The sequence below is a fragment of the Carassius auratus genome, chromosome 46 (genome assembly GCF_003368295.1).
Source record: "Carassius auratus strain Wakin chromosome 46, ASM336829v1, whole genome shotgun sequence".
NCBI lineage: Eukaryota > Metazoa > Chordata > Actinopteri > Cypriniformes > Cyprinidae > Carassius > Carassius auratus.
The window spans coordinates 9,232,931-9,250,548 of record NC_039288.1 but is presented as its reverse complement, the minus strand read 5'-3'; the positions used below and the strand labels follow the sequence as shown (position 1 = coordinate 9,250,548).

At 37.1% G+C, this 17,618-nt stretch overlaps 2 protein-coding genes across 2 annotated transcripts in view; both read right to left on the bottom strand.

Moving 5' to 3' along the window:
- The window catches only part of LOC113063645 (netrin receptor UNC5D-like), a 44,221-nt gene extending 39,583 nt beyond the window's left edge, over nt 1-4,638 (bottom strand). The window contains exons 1-3 of the mRNA XM_026233984.1: nt 4,615-4,638; nt 3,524-3,740; nt 2,819-2,922 (exon numbers count right to left, since the gene is read on the bottom strand). Of these exons, the coding sequence (XP_026089769.1) occupies nt 2,819-2,922; nt 3,524-3,740; nt 4,615-4,638 (345 nt within the window). The remainder of the gene's footprint in view (nt 1-2,818; nt 2,923-3,523; nt 3,741-4,614) is intronic.
- A 462-nt stretch (nt 4,639-5,100) lies between these two features.
- Nucleotides 5,101-17,618, bottom strand: part of LOC113063644 (adenosine receptor A2a-like) — a 21,946-nt gene continuing 9,428 nt past the window's right edge. The window contains exon 4 of the mRNA XM_026233983.1: nt 5,101-5,173. Within this exon, the coding sequence (XP_026089768.1) occupies nt 5,101-5,173 (73 nt within the window). The remainder of the gene's footprint in view (nt 5,174-17,618) is intronic.

Genomic DNA, 17,618 nt, shown 5'->3' with positions numbered 1-17,618 from the left:
AGAGTGCATGTGTCCAATTGCGCATACGCGAGATTGAGAGCGCATGTATCTAAATGCGCATGCGAGTGTCTGAGAGTGCATGTCTGCAGCCAGACCCTTCTCAAAGAAACACTGCTGGCATTTGCCGCCATTAAGGATTCTCATAATGCAGTTAATCATGTTGTTAAGTTGAGACGTTCCAGAGGCCAACAACATGGACACACTTTCCGGGTGGCTTTGTCAAAAAACAAAACCCCCAAAAAACAGGCTCATTCTCAACACTGAATATGGCACATCCCTAACAGGTCAATCCAATTAGCCCTGAAATGGGTACAACACCTCATAACATCGTCATTCTGGGCAAAAACCACCCTTTAGATTTACATTCATTTGGACGGAGAGTGAAAGTGACAAGAAGGCAATTACAAAAGGAGGTCTTGTCCGGGTTTGTTCCATCCTGCTCAATTAAGTTCAGGTTTCATTAAAGTCCCTTTGCATCACTTTGCTTCAATCAAGTCTGCGGCCCCTTACGAGCGTTACGGTTACTTTCACTGAATCACATTAAAGAAATGAACTTTCTAAATCCAACTGCGCTATTTCGGACGTGAGGTTAGAACGGGGCCGGACGTGTCCTTCCTTCGCATCCTACTCTTGACAGCGCAGCCCGTGCCATGTTTATTGCTGAATAATTACATTTTAAGCACTTTAAATGACTTTGCTTCATCAGACTGAATGATTAATTGCATCGCTGGATGAGGATTGTGAAGTTAATATGAGCTTAATGATCGGTCTGATCTTTCAAAGTTATTGAGAGCCTTTTTTCTCCCGTCTTAGCTGTGAGTAATCTGCATGAACTTTACTTTGACAGTTAATATCGCACTTTCATTTCCGTGTTGGTGTAATTGTTTTAATTATGTTACGTTCATTATTCAACAGAGATGATCTTATAGCTCCAGGGAAATGCTATTTTCTAAACAGGTTTCCATTCAAGCGGGGAACAAACAAACGACAGGGATGACATATGCCAGAACAAACAATGACAAAATTGTTACGAGCCTGTGACCTTTCGCAAACGTCTTTAGAAAAAGAAAGAAAAAAACAAACAAACTCAAATACAAGCAATTTAATCAAGCTTTCACGTTTCACTGCCAGAATCAAGAGCAAAATAATTAACCCGCGTGAAGCGCAGCGGTGGAGTGTCAGCCATGACCTGCCAACGCTCTCCGAGCCCTTGATCAATTTCCAGTCTCTGCCAGACTTGTGTCCTGTCCAAAGATGGTATCAGCCAGCCAACGGGGGAGCCATCTTGGCTCATATGTTAACCAGTGGCAGAGTTCTTCAGCTTGACCTTTAGACTTTGAGCAGCAATGATTACAGAGGGAGCATTCAACTGCTGACCTGTAATCTCCAGCGACAAACCATTCTTGCATAGAGACCTCTGGACCCGGATCTTGGCTCCGTCTTGAACATCTCCTAAGCCTGACTATCCTTTTCAGCAGCAGTGCCATGCTGGCTTTAGTAACTATTGATTAGCTGTAGTGATGGTGCACGGCTGCTTCCCTCCAGATCACAGACGGCAGCTCATCATACAGCCATTTTGGATCCGTTTCCAACATGACAGATGGCACGAGTTGATATGCTTTTCTTTTCTTTTTTTTTCAAAGCTGATGTTGAAATGTGGTGGTGGCCTAGTTTAAGCATTGCTTGCTCTGAAACTACTACAAAGAACACAGAGTGGCATAAAAAAAGAAAAAGAAAAACAAGGAATCTGTCAGCAGCCTCAGAGAGGCAAATGCACTGGTATAACTTATTATCTAGCTAGAATGTGGGGGATGATGATAATATGACACTGGGTTTATGAGAAGCAATTGCAGTTTGATTTCCACTAAGCACATGGATATCCTCCAAAGCCCATCACAAAAGTCTGTAGGAGGTTCGATATTACACACTTGGAGTCACTGAGACGAACCTGAGAGCGGTTTCTCAGAACACTTCTTTGACGCTCACAGAATTTAGTATCACTTCTTGCTGAAAACTTGAAATCAGATTCCAAAGTTACAACAAAAACAGAGACAGTCAGACAGACAGACAGACAGACAGACAGACAGACAGATAGTCCAACTGCTGCTTCACACTTCAACCCTATTCTCAGGAGAATCACTTTTCTAAGGACAGTGTACAGCAGTTCAGAGGTTTAGGATGGGGTTTGCTCTGCATTATTCAAAGTCTGTGTTCTTCTCTGAGCTGGCATTCCTGCATATCAAACAAAAGGCCTTGCGAGTGACCCAGCAAGTAGAAAACGAGGGGTCTACAATAACACAAACTGTCCATTTGAGCTAAATCTTTTATCTCTTGCTGGAACTGAGAACCATGGGGCAGTTCTTGTTTCGAAAAGCACATATTATTCAGGACATATACTGTACAAAGAAAAAATATAGAAGGAAATTAGAAAGTTCTAAAAAGAGACACAAAGGATTCCCTAAATTAATGTAATGAGAAGGTGCTTGGTTAAAAAAAAAAAACAACAACCGGAAAATCAACACACACGTGTAAATGCACTGCAAATCCTGTGCCAAGCATGCAAATGCACTGTTGAATATATCACCGTTCCAGAACCCTGACTACGATAATGATAATGCACACACTGGTTCTCGCTCGCAAATACAACCCCACTCATCCCTAATTTGTGGGAAAGCATGCTCATCTAATGCCTATAAGGCAAAATACAAACAGTGCACTGAATGCCAACATCGACTGATTGATTTGTCCTTTTAAATTCTGTTCAACAGAATGAAAATTCACATGTCCAGACAGGTAGAGGGCGATATGCCGCACTCACCTCAGCTGCAGGCACTCCCTCAGGTGGGCGGCAGTGGAGAACAATCATGCCATTGATAGGCACCTCCATCCCCTGCGGCTCCTGCTCGAAATTCTTCCTTAGGTCTATACGGAAACAAAAGAACACCGATAGCATGTAGCTTCTACGTTAAGCTAAATCAAGAAGATTTTTTGTTAAAACAATTTGAATGATGATTAAAATGTGATGAGTATTCAATATTAGCATATTCAAAATTTCAGTGCAACTAAAAGTAAACTGATATTCCATACATGAATGTTAATGCAAACAATTCCAGGGTCTCACTACCAGCATTAGCCTAAAATGACCTCTACAGAAAAATTATTTTGCAGGTCAACTAATGTCATTTTTTGTATTTTTAAAGGCTAGGAGTGCCGACTAATTTCAGTTTTTATTAACATAATTGTAAAATAATGCTGATTTTATCTTTGCAATGGCACAAAAGTTAGGGAAACCTATTTGGAAAGTAATTTATAGTGCTTATGCTATTCCATTTGGTGCTGTAAAATAAATAAATAAATAATAGCCGTGTTGTATAAATATTATTAGAAAATAATAATAATAATAATAATAATAATAATAATAATAATAATATATATATATATATATATATATATATATATATATATATATATATATATATATATATATATATATATATATATATATAATGGAAATTATACTGACATGCAATGCGGACAGTGGCTTTGCGACTCTTGGATGTGCCCAGATGACTCCAGGCAACACACAGACACCAGTAGTCCTCTGGTCCATGGAAGTCCTCCACCTGCTGTCTGGACACATTTATCATCACTTCACGGATTTTTAGCCCTGCACGCAAAGGAAAAATGGAAGTACTAAGAATGAAAAAGAGACATGATCCACATTTTATAATGGCAAAAGTCTTTGAAAATCAGTACTAACTAAAGGTAGCAATGCTATAAACTCAGCTCAGCTTCAGTCTCCAAAACAATGCAGCTTTTCCAGTAATGAGCTACCACCCCCCGCCACCCGCGAAAAAAAGCAGTGTAACCTGTTATAATGTTTTATACCACATTGTTTGCACAGTGAACTGAATAATAAGTGTTTTCCTAAACGCTTCTCTCTCTCTCTTACGATTTACTGATTCCAGGCTCTGCGCACAAGTTTTTTATGTCTTTGTGAAGCAAAATATTTAGTTAAACTGTTGTTCATCCCTATTTTTGACTCAGCAATAGAATTTGACATATTTTCTAGTTATATTTGTGTGTAGCTGTACATTTTTCTGTGCACATTTAATAACGTTAAACAAGTAATTGTGTGCACATTCCACATTCTGGCAGGCGCAGGACAAAACTAGAACTATTAAAGTGAAATAAATGTAATGTCTGTAACACTGCTTTTAACTCCCATATTTAATAAAAGAGTTAAAAGCAGTGTTGCGGACATTAAATTTTTTTCACATTTAAAAATGTCACTCTAATTGAGAATCCCAATTAGATTTTTGGTGCCTGATACACTACATACATACTGTTAGGACTGATTGAAAGAAATAAATCATCAAATAGTTCATATATATGAAAGTTTACAGCATGAAAAGTTTCAAAGTAACTTTAAATGGAGTTAAACAAATAGCAGGCACTAAAATTAAAAGCCAGTTAAGCCATATTCCCTCAGAAGGTTCGAAATAAACAGCCCTGCTTTTACCACAGATCTATCGTAATCCTCTAATGTTCATTTAATTCCAATATTGCATAAGACCATTTGGGCCTAGTTTGCGTTTAATGAACTCTCCGAACCCTTGTGGCTCTTGCAAGAACCATGACCAGGTAACAGATTAAAGAGCAAAAATGGTATGAGTCAGAAAGCAGGATTATGGGAATCATAATAATGCACATTTTCCAGTAGAGAATTTTTAAAATGTTCCCCAGGCTCCTCTTCAACCATGCTGCTCTCTTCCCAGACTGCTTTATAATGTATCCTTTCTGTCATAATCCTAATTTTAGTACTGTTGTCGTGCAGACCAAACATTAAATTATGCAGGAAGCGTTTGAGGTGGTGGATTACACATTTCTCACAACCAATTCCCGGAAAGCTTTGCAAAATGCAACCAAAATATATGAGCCAGGGCAATGGTGAGTGTCGAGTCAAGACACGCACCACAAAAGAGAGACCCGATATATGAGAACGAGTTAATGGTTACAAAAGTGAAAACATTTTAAATGAAACCGTTATGCGAATTAGAGACACAATTATGTTAAGAGTGAGCAGAGGGAGAATTACAACTATGAAACACTGTCGCAGACGGCGGCGTTAATGCGAGCCTCCGTGTGGGTCTCTGCGGGTGCATTTACTCTGCTGAAAGAAAATGAGACTCATCTTTAATGATATTAAGGTAAGCAATGGAAAATCAATTCGATATTGCTCAGTCCGAGAAGCACGCTTGGCTGTGAGATATGAGCAGAGAGAGGGAGAGAGAGAGAATTTGAAATGAAAAGGGTATTGCTAAATAAAGGGAGACTGAGTCAGGTCAGGACTCTAAGCATCTATAATCCTTTAAATCTGAATGATTATCTTTCAAACAGTGGAGAACAGAACAAAACTGACAGAACAGAAACTGAGATTCCTGTGCCAAAAGGAAGAGAAAAGAGGGCAGCAGCAGCAGTGGTGGTGGTGGAAGAGGCAGGCAATATTGCCAGAACATGTGGACGATTTCCAGCCCAAAAGCTCACAAAAACCCGCTAAAAAAAAAAAAAAAAAAAAAACATTTTCATATGTAATAATTTTTAAAGGGAATACTTTTATTGCCAGGTCAATCAAGGTTGATAAGGACCATTTTTAACGAAAAATAACATAAATTAAAGCTGCAAGCAGCGATGAACGGGCCCTCGCACCCGGGCTCACCGCCATCGTGTGGCTTTAGTAAAAAGGTGAACGTTGAGAAATATGCATTTAATGTCCTAAATATAAGTGGAATATATCAAAGTATATCCCATATATGTGCCAATCTTACCGTTGCCAGCAGGTGGCGCTATCATTATAATGGAATATTGGCCTTCAGATGTGTTCAGGCCAGGACTCTTATCAAACAAGTGAAGTTTGGGGAAGATTGAACATTTTATGCTTGAGTTACAACAACTTCTCTTGCTGTGGCAAGACATCAAATTTTGTCATGGCGCCATGGAAACGCCCTTTAACAAAAACTCAAGATCTTCAAAAGTTAACATTGCACAGGCCTTTAGATTAGACTGACCACAAAATATATGTTAATCTCAAAAAAATTATAGGAGTAGTTTGTCGCAGTGTAAAATATGTAACTTCCTGTTGCCAATAGGTGGCGCTATGACTATAACTGAATATTGGCATGTAGATCTGTTCAGGTCAAGAGTCTTATCCAACATGTGAAGTTTGGGGCAGATTGGACATTGTATGTCTGAGTTACAGCAACTTCCTTTTTCATGGCGAAACATCGAAATTTGTCAGGCCGCCATGGACCCGCCCTTTAACGAAACCTCAAGTCCTTCGCAATTTATTATCGCAAAGGGCTTTAGATTACACTGACCAAGTTTGGTGTTGATCTGAATAAATCTCTAGGAGGAGTTCGTTAAAGTACAACCCCTGAAAATGGCAAAAACAATGCCAATTTTGAAGGGAAAATTCAAAATAACCGACTTCCTGTTGGGATCCGGATTTCGTACCAAGAGACTTTTTTTGTAGGTATTGGTGCGTTACATGTGTGTACCAATTTTTGTACATGTACGTGAAACATAGCTCGAGGCGCACTCCGTTGAAAGTGTATAGGTGGCGCTATAGAGCCATTCTGCCACACCCGGTGGAATATTGGCCTGCAGATCTGTTCAGGTCAGGACTCTTATCACATATGTGAAGTTTGGGGAAGATCGGACATTTTATGCCTGAGTTATAACATCTTTTATTCCCATGGCGAGACATCGAAATTCGTCGCGGCGCCATGAACAAGCCTTTTAACGAAAACTCAAAATCTTCACAACTGAACATCGCACAGGCCTTTAGATTAGACTGACCACAAAAAAGACACTGATGTCATAAAATTTCTAGGAGTAGTTCGTCGCAGCGTAAAATATGTCACTTCCTGTTGCCAATAGGTGGCGCTATGACTATAACTGAATATGGGCATGTCAATCTGTTCAGGTTCGGAATCTCATCAAACATGTGAAGTTTGGGGCAGATTGGACATTGTATGTGTGAGTAATAGCAACTTCATTTTTCATGGCGAATCATCGAAATTCGCCAGGCCGCCACGGACACGCCCTTCAACGAAAACTCAAGATCTTCGCAATTTAACATCGCAAAGGGCTTTACATTAGGCATACCAAATTTGGTGTTGATTTGAAGAAATCTCTAGGAGGAGTTCGTTAAAATACAACACATGGAAATGACCAAAATTACACAAAATATGCTCATAATATTAAAAATAACCGACTTCCTGTTGGGTTTAGAATTTCGCTCCAAGAGTCTTTTTTGTAGGTATTGGTGTGTTACATATGTGTGCCAATTTTCGTGCATGTACGTGAAACATAGCTGGAAGGCTGTTGATTTTCTTGGTATAGGTGGCGCTGTCGAGCCATTTTGCCACACCCTCTTCTGAATCCTATATCAGACGAAAATTTTCACCAGGTTTGACGCGTGTGCAAAGTTTCATGACTTTTTGAGCATGTTAAAGCCCTCAAAAATGCGATTCATTCGGGAGAAGAAGAAGAAGAAGAATAATAATAATTAAAGCTGCAAGCAGCGATGAACGGGCCCTCGCACCCGGGCTCACCGGCAGCGAGTGGCTTTAGTTAATAGGTGAACGGTGAGAAATATGCGTTTAAACTCATAAATATAAGTAGAATATATCAATGTTTATTCCATATATGTGCCAATCTTCCTGTTGCCAGCAGGTGGCGCTATCATTATAATGGAATATTGCCCTTCAGATGTGTTCAGAGCAGGACTTTTATCGAACATGTGAGGTTTGGGGAGGATTGGACATTTTATGTCTGAGTTACAACAACATCCTATTTCATGGCAAAACAACAAAATTTGTCAGGCCGCCATGGACACGCCCTTTAACGAAACCTCAAAATCTTCGCAATTTAAGATCGCAAAAGGCTTTAGATTACTCTGACCAAGTTTGGTGTTGATCTGAATAAATATCTAGGAGGAGTTCGTTAAAGTACAACCCCTGAAAATGGCCAAAACAACACTAATTTTGCACAGAAAATTCTAAATAACTGACTTCCTGTTGGGATTTGGATTTCGTACCAAGAGACTTTTTCGTAGATATTGGTGTGTTACATGTGTGTACCGATTTTTGTACATGTACGTGAAACATAGCTCGAGGCGCACTCCGTTTAAAGTGTATACGCACTCCGTTGAAAGTGTATAGGTGGCGCTATCAAGCCATTTTGCCACACTCGATGGAATATTGGCCTTCAGATCTGTTCAGGCCAGGACCCTTATCACACAAGTGAAGTTTGGGCAAGATCAGACATTTTATGCCTGAGTTATAACATCTTTTATTCCCATGGCGAGACATCGAACTTCATCACGGCGCTATTGGACACACCTTTTAACAAAAACTCAAGATCTTCACAACTAAACATCACACAGGTCTTTAGATTAGACTGACCACAAAAAAGACATTGATGTCATAAAATTTCTAGGAGTAGTTTGTTGCAGTGTAAAATATGTAACTTCCTGTTGCCAATAGGTGGCGCTATGACTATAACTGAATATTGGCATGTAGATCTGTTCAGGTCAAGAGTCTTATCCAACATGTGAAGTTTGGGGCAGATTGGACATTGTATGTCTTGAGTTACAGCAACTTCCTTTTTCATGGCGAAACATCGAAATTTGTCAGGCCGCCATGGACCCGCCCTTTAACGAAACGTCAAGTCCTTCGCAATTTATTATTGCAAAGGGCTTTAGATTACACTGACCAAGTTTGGTGTTGATCTGAATAAATCTCTAGGAGGAGTTCGTTAAAGTACAACCCCTGAAAATGGCAAAAACAACACCAATTTTGAAGGGAAAATTCAAAATAACCGACTTCCTGTTGGGATCCGGATTTCGTACCAAGAGACTTTTTTGTAGGTATTGGAGTATTACATGTGTGTACCAATTTTTGTACATGTACGTGAAACATAGCTCGAGGCGCACTCCGTTGAAAGTGTATAGGTGGCGCTATAGAGCCATTCTGCCACACCCGGTGGAATATTGGCCTGCAGATCTGTTCAGGTCAGGACTCTTATCAAACATGTGAAGTTTGGGGAAGATCGGACATTTTATGCCTGAGTTATAACATCTTTTATTCCCATGGCGAGACATCGAACTTCGTCGCGGCGCCATGAACAAGCCTTTTAACGAAAACTCAAGATCTTCACAACTGAACATCGCACAGGCCTTTAGATTAGACGGACCACAAAAAAGACATTGATGTCATAAAATTTCTAGGAGTAGTTCGTCGCAGCGTAAAATATGTCACTTCCTGTTGCCAATAGGTGGCGCTATGACTATAACTGAATATTGGCATGTAGATCTGTTCAGGTCAAGAGTCTTATCCAACATGTGAAGATTGGGGCAGATTGGACATTGTATGTGTGAGTTATAGCAACTTCATTTTTCATGGCGAATCATCGAAATTCGCCAGGCCGCCACGGACACGCCCTTCAACGAAAACTCAAGATCTTCGCAATTTAACATCGCAAAGGCCTTTAGATTAGGCATACCAAATTTGGTGTTGATTTGAAGAACTCTCTAGGAGGAGTTCGTTAAAATACAACACATGGAAATGACCAAAATTACACAAAATATGCTCATAATATTAAAAATAACCGACTTCCTGCTGGGTTTAGAATTTCGCTCCAAGAGTCTTTTTTGTAGGTATTGGTGTGTTACATATGTGTGCCGATTTTCGTGCATGTACGTGAAACATAGCTGGAAGGCTGTTGATTTTCTTAGTATAGGTGGCGCTGTCGAGCCATTTTGCCACACCCTCTTCTGAATCCTATATCAGACGAAAATTTTCACCAGGTTTGACGCGTGTGCAAAGTTTCATGACTTTTTGAGCATGTTAAAGCCCTCAAAAATGCGATTCATTCGGGAGAAGAAGAAGAAGAAGAAGAAGAAGAATAATAAATATAGCTGCAAGCAGCGATGGCGGGCTCAAGCCACCAATGCCATCGCCACCCCGGTGGCATCAGGTAAACTGTGCCCAGCGGGCACATGCATTCACAATATCCTCTGGCAGTGAGGTTTTAAAGGATACGGCAGTTAAAGGGTTAATCCGAATCATCTAGACTTTAAAATCACATTCACAGAACAATATATATATTAGTAACACTGTACAATAAGATTTCATTTATAAACATTATGTTAACATGAACAATATTTATATAGCATTCATTCATGTCAGTTAATATTCCAAACTTAAACATGAAAACATTGTTTTATTGTGATTTTTTTCCAAGTACATTTTACCAATTCCAAACCATATAAATCTTAATAACTACCATTATTTTTTATTTAATCATTTATGAGTGCTATACAATAGTCCAGGAAAGCTGGAAGAGAAAAACTCCTTATATTCATGTGTGCAGAATTATTAGGCATGTTTTCTTTTACAGATGAAATGCGCTAAAATAGACTTTTAACTCAAACTGTAAGGTCGAAAATTATGAAATACCCATGAGAAATATCAAACACAAATGCAATACAGAAATGGATAAGTTAAGACTTGACCATTGTACAAAAAATACTGACTGGGTCATGACGTCAGAAAAGAAGAAGAAAAAAGCAGGTCAAGAAGAACTGACAAAAAGAATTGCAAAATAATTAGTAATTAATGTGAAGATTAATTTTTAGTCAATTCTGCAAGACAGACTTTTCAGGAAAGGAGGTGGAATAAAAATGAGCTCCTAAATCTTAATCCTGGATTCTGGAAGATATATTCCTCAAACCATCGAACAAGAGGAGGTGGTGTTGGTCCTTCACGAGTCACTCTAATCTGTGCATAAAGCCTATATATAAAGACTTAATATATAGTATTTCACAATACTTCATGGTATTCTAATTAAATCATTTTTTGGAATCTTAAGTCTCTCAGAGTCCGACACCGAGTAATTCTGGAGACTCCAGGAAAGTGGCAGTTCTGTAAAATGTTGGCGCTGGAGACTAAATGCACCCTGATAGTTTCACACCTAATTCACTTAACACACACACACACACACATTACCCACAGTGACAGTGGGACTGAGTGACATCAGATGTATGATAGTTTTTTTTTAATTTTCTATCATCCATATAGTGTTGTATAGTCATGAAACTATGGTCATGAGACCAGTCATTCTGAGGAAATATGCCTCAGAATGACTGGTCTTCTATGTGTACATTTTTTTTTTTTTAAAGTGTTTAGAAGCTGCACTTTAAAAAAATAAAAAGACATTTACTGGTTCCTTTTTTACTATTATTTCAAAAAACATCACGGCAAAACCATTCAAGCTATCCAAAATTCATTCACACCTATTCTGTAAGATTAATTCTTTAAACAGTGGTAAAAGAGGATGTGGTGCTGATCCTTCAAGAGTCACTCAAAACGTATCTGTCCATAAAGCCTATAAAGAATTATTCTTAATATACAGTTCAAAATACTTCAGCTTGTTATTCTAATTAAGTGAGGGTCATTTTATCAGTAAAATATATACAATTCATTTTTTTTGAAAGATTTCTATAAATGATTTAAATCATACTCGTTTCTACAATAATTATTTAAAAGTAATCCTATATCTCCCTCTGGTGGCCATTATAGGTACTAAGAATTGCAAGCTTGATTTATAAGTTATGATAGTTTAAATTTTATGCTGGCTCTTGAAAGTGATAAAGCTATGAAACTTACTGTGCTTCCTTCAAATGAGGACTTCTACTTATATAAAAAATTATGAAGATTTAGAATGAAAAATTGTAAAGATATAGTAAAATAACTATTGTATTTTTTTATGTTACTTTAATAAATCTCTATGGCAACACCATTTAAGCTATCCTAAACCCATTCACAATTTAACATCTCAGTATATTGGCATCATGTTGAAAAAGGAGTATGGAGTAGTATGAGTAGGAGTATGAATTCATTTGCAGGCTTTATCATAAATCCACAATAAAATTTCTGAGTTCTGTATCAATCTGTGTTGTTGTTTGTTTATTTTTATCTTTTATTTTTCATAGGAAGATAACTTACTCTCATTTTTAATAAATGTGCTTATAAACCAAGGACAAGCTATTTATAGCTGTATTTATAAACTGCTTACTACTGACTATTAATATTGGGACAAGGCTTTATAAAGCATGAACTGACTATTTAATAATGAGTGCAGTTATTATAAAGTGTTATCAATGAATTTGCTAATGTTAACAAATTAGACATTATTTTACAGTGTTATCAAATCCTTAAATGACTCATAAGCATTTGTGAAAGTTCTGCTTGCATTACAGCTTAGTATTGATCTGTGAGCTGAACAGATTTACTGTTACATCCATGAGATTATGTAAATTAAAATAAATATAATGTCACAGGATGTCATAGGTCAGTATCAAATGAGTTTGAAATTATTATTTGCAGCACAAATAAGGTTTTTTTTAGGATTTTTAAAAATCCCTAAAACTGTCAGAAAAAGGTTAAGGCCTAAGCTATTTCTATGTGAGTGGCTAATTTTATTTTTGTTTTTATAATTGTAATACACAAACTCTGAAATTATACAAAATGTATAAAAAGATAAATAAATAAATACGCACACATTAAAAAAGCAGCCAAGTCGAATGAGTTTCCTTTTTTATATAGATTAAAATTGAAGACAGAAGCAAGTGGTAAATGTGGTCACTTTAATATTCAAATCCAGTAGATCCAGTTTATGTTCACGTGGCTGTTTTCGTTTATAGTCGCCAAGCTATTATGTGTTTTGAAATAATCTTGTCCGTGATGTGTTCGTTCGTACGACGAAAGACAGAAACCTGCTCGAGAGATATATGTTATTCTGCCAGTCGCGCTTTCAAATAGTCTTGCACACTTAAACTGGTCACAAACACCTGCATTTAGCTCTTGTTGTGTTACAATGGGTTTATTGTGTGCATTTGTGGTAATATTTTATTTAAAAAAGCTCTTAAACAAGAATAAATTCGTTTGTTTTGAGCTGGACACTGTACGCGCTGATCGGAGGCGGTGATTTCAGATAGGCAGCCGCAAATAATTCATTTTCACACAAACAGTTCAAAAACATCTGAATTTAGCTCTTGGTGTGTTCTAATTGGTTGATTGTGTGATATCGCTGTAATAATTTATTTTTAAAAGCTTTAAAACAGGAATAAATTCGTTTTCTCTGAGCTCTTTACTCCAGACGCTCGTGATCACAGCGGTGATTCATCTCTCCTATTTCTCACGTATCTCTGGCCAGAAATAATTCATCCATGAGCCCTGGACCGGTAATAATCAGATATGTTGGTTTAGCTTGTCAGTGTGAATTAAATCTAAGTATTTGTTTGTATTTTTAACCGATTTAAAAGTGAAAGTAAAAGTCCGGGAATTGAACCTGTAGGGGCGCAATTTCTCTCAGACAATGGAAGTCTGAAGCACATATACTCAAACAGAGGGACAGAGTGAGATGAGATGTCTGACAGTTTTTTAATTTTCTGTTATCCATACAGTGTTGGAAAGTCGTGAAACTATGCATATTTCCTCAGAATGACTTTTTCATCTGTATGAAAAAATTCTTTGACGTGTTTGGAAGCTGCAATTTAAAAATACAATAATGATTCCCTTTGTAAGGTCATTTAAAAAAATCACCACGGCAAAACCATTCAAGCTATCCAAAATCCATTCACAATTTAAGTTCCTATCAGAAATACTGATGTGTGTTCAGAGTTTTGTGAAATTCTAAGTATGTTATTTGCCTCAAAATCACCTGAGAAGTATTCCAGTTTGACATGTTGCCACGCCAACAATTTTTTAGATATCAATATCCCCCTTGCAGATTTATATCGGCTGTGTTTTAACATTATTCTGATGAAGTTTGAAGCAAATCGAGTAATAATAAGATGCTGAATTCAAATCATTTTGAAAATGACACACTTCCTTCTGCCAGTTGGTGGCGCTATAACTTTGACTCCTTATAGTCACATATATGCGATCGACATCATACAACGAATAATCTGATGAAGTTTGATTAAAATCAGAAAATGTATGTGGACGGTATTAGACACTTCCTGTTTCTCATTTCTCGCCATAATTTCAACGCCTCGCCACGAGCAAACCTTTCGAGATATCAAAAATCCCCTGGCAATTTTTCATCCCCAGTGTCTTGAGATCATGTTGACCGAGTTTGGCGGCAATCGAGAAAAAATCCTATGACAAGTATTTCAAATTCCAGAGCATGCGCTTTTTACATAACTCTAAATAGCTGACTTCCTGTTGGGTGGAGCCTATGACATGCAATACGAAAGTTGTTCGGCACGATGAGATCTATATGTGTACTGAGTTTCATATGAATATGTGCAAGTATGTGTGAGCTATACATCAACATTTCTGACTGTGTTCCAGGGGGCGCCGTAGAGCCCCTGTGCCACGCCCGGGTCCCAGCCTCTGCAGGCTCCTAAAGGCCACAGATTCCAAAGTGTGCGCAAATTTTCAAGAGTTTTTGAGTATGTTAAGGACCCCAAAAGCCCCCACAACTTTGACGAAAAATTTGAATACTAAACCCTAAATAGCCAACTTCCTGTTGGGCGGAGCCTATGATATGCAATACAAAAGTTGTTTGGATTGATGAGATTTATATGTGTACCGAGTTTCATACGTCTACGAGCAAGAATGTATGATATATGGCCCTCCATATTCCAGGGGGCGCTGTAGAGCCCCTGTGCCACGCCCGTGTATCAGTCTCTGCCCGGCCCTAATGGCCGCAGGTTCCAATCTGTGTGCCAATTTTCAAGACTTTTTAAGCACGTTAAGGGCCCCAAAAGCCCCCGAGACGTTGGAAAAAAATAATAATAATAATAATAATAATAAATATAGCTGCAAGCAGCGATGGTGGGCTCAAGCCACCAATGCCATCACCACCCCGGTGGCATCAGGTAAACTGTGCCCAGCGGGCACATGCATTCACAATATCCCTCTGGCAGTGAGGTTTTAAAGGATAGAGGGGAGCGTAGAGGGGAGCGTGCATTTGCAGTGGCTGGGCCACAACTCTGGAATACCCTGCCTTTAGAGATCAGACTGGCCCCTTCCTTGTCTATTTTTAAATCTTTGCTAAAAACTTTTTTATTTTCCTTAGTGTACTGACTACTGTGTTATGCTACATTTTGAAATGGGTGGTTTTAAATTTTTTGTCTGGTCTATTTTTATGTATGTGTAATATTCTTGCTCTTATGTTAAAGCACTTTGGTCAGCCAGGAGGCTGTTGTAAATGCGCTATACAAATAAATTGAACTTGAACTTGAACTTGAACTTGATATGGCAGTTAAAGGGTTAATCCGAATCATCTAGACTTTAAAATCACATTCACAGAACAATATATATATATATATATATATATATATATATATAACTTTAGTAACACTTTACAATAATATTTCATTTATAAACATTATGTTAACATGAACAATATTTATATAGCATTCATTCATGTCAGTTAATATTCCAAACTTAAACATTAAAACATTGTTTTATTGTGATTTTTTTCCAAGCACATTTTACCAATTCCAAACCATATCAATCTTAATAACTACCATTATTTTTTATTTAATCATTTATGAGTGCTATACAATAGTCCAGGAAAGCTGGAAGAGAAAAACTCCTTATATTCATGTGCAGAATTATTAGACATGTTTTCTTTTACAGATGAAATGCGCTAAAATAAAAACTGTTTTAACTCAAAGTCGAAAATTATGTAATACCCATGAGAAATATCAAACACAAATGCAATACAGAAATGGATAAGTTAAGAGTTGACCATTGTACAAAAATGCTGACTGGGTCATGAGGTCAGAAAAGAAGAAGAAAAAAAAAACAGGTCAAGAAGAACTGAAAAATAATTGCAAAATAATTAGGAATTAATGTGAAGATTAATTTTTAGTCAATTCTGCAAGACAGACTTTCAGGAAAGGAGGTGGAATAAAAATGAGCTCCTAAATCTTAATCCCGGATTCTGGAAGATATATTCCTCAAACCATCGGACAAGAGAAGGTGGTGCTGGTCCTTCACGAGTCACTCTAATCTGTTCATAAAGCCTATATATAAAGTCTTAATATATAGTATTTCACAATACTTCATGGTATTCTAATCAAATCATTTTTTGGAATCTTAGATCTCCCAGAACCTGACACATTGTAATTCTGAGACTCCAGGAAAGTGGCAGTTCTGTAAAATGTTGGCGATGGAGACTAAATGCTCCCTGATAGTTTCACACCTAATTCACTTAACACACACACAAACACACACACTCACACACACAGACACACATTACCCACAGTGACAGAGGGACAGAGTGATATCAGATGTATGATAGTTTTTTTAATTTTCTATCATCCATATAGTGTTGTATAGTCATGAAACTATGCATATTTCACATATTTCCTATGTGTACATTTTTTTGAAGTGTTTAGAAGCTGCACTTAAAAAAAATAAAAAAATAAAAGACATTTACTGGTTACTTTTTTACTGTTATTTCAAAAAATCACCACGACAAAACCATTCAAGCTATCCAAAATTCATTCGCACCTGTTCTGTAAGATTAATTCTTTAAACAGTGGTAAAAGAGGATGTGGTGCTGATCCTTCAAGAGTCACTCAAAACGTATCTGTCCATAAAGCCTATAAAGAATTATTCTTAATATACAGTTCACAATACTTCAGCTTGTTATTCTAATTAAGTGAGGGTCATTTTATCAGTAAAATACATAAAATACATATTATTTTTCTTTGAAAGACTTTCTATAAATGATTTAAATCATACTTGTTTCTACAATAATTATTTAAAAGTAATCCTATAGCTCCATCTGGTGGCCATTATTGTACTAAGAATTGCAAGCTTGATTTATATGTTATGATAGTTTTAATTTTATGCTGGCTCTTGAAAATGATAAAGCTATGAAACTTACTGTGCTTCCTTCAAATGATGACTTCTACGTATATAAAAATTATGAAGAGTTGGAATTAAAAATTTTAAAAGATATAGTAATATAACTATTGTATTTTTTTATGTTACTTTAATAACTCGCTATGGCCACACCATTTAAAGGTATCCTAAACCCATTCGAAATTGAACATCTTCAGTGTATGGCTTCATGTTAAAACAGTAAAACAGGTGTGAACTACTTGTGTCTTCTTGGAGGAGAATGAATTCATTTACAGGCTGAGTTTATCATAAATCCACAATAACATTTCTGAGTTCTGTAATCAATCTGTGTTGTTGTTTGTTTATTTTTATCTTTTTATTTTTTAAATAGGAAGATAACTGACCCTTTACTCTCCTTTTAATAAATGTGCTTATAAACCAAGAACAAGCTATTTATAGCTGTATGGATTTACATTAAAAAAAATAGCCTACTGCAAATCATTCTAAACAGCTTGAATAAATCTGTTAATATTTATTATAGACCACTGTAACTGTGTATAATCTAACAAACAAGTTATATGAAAATAAAAGTGTACTGACACCAGAAATTGGACGATAAAGAAATTGCTAACAATAGTATAATACAGCATTGTTTTAGCGTTTTAGGCGTTTAGATGCAGAAAA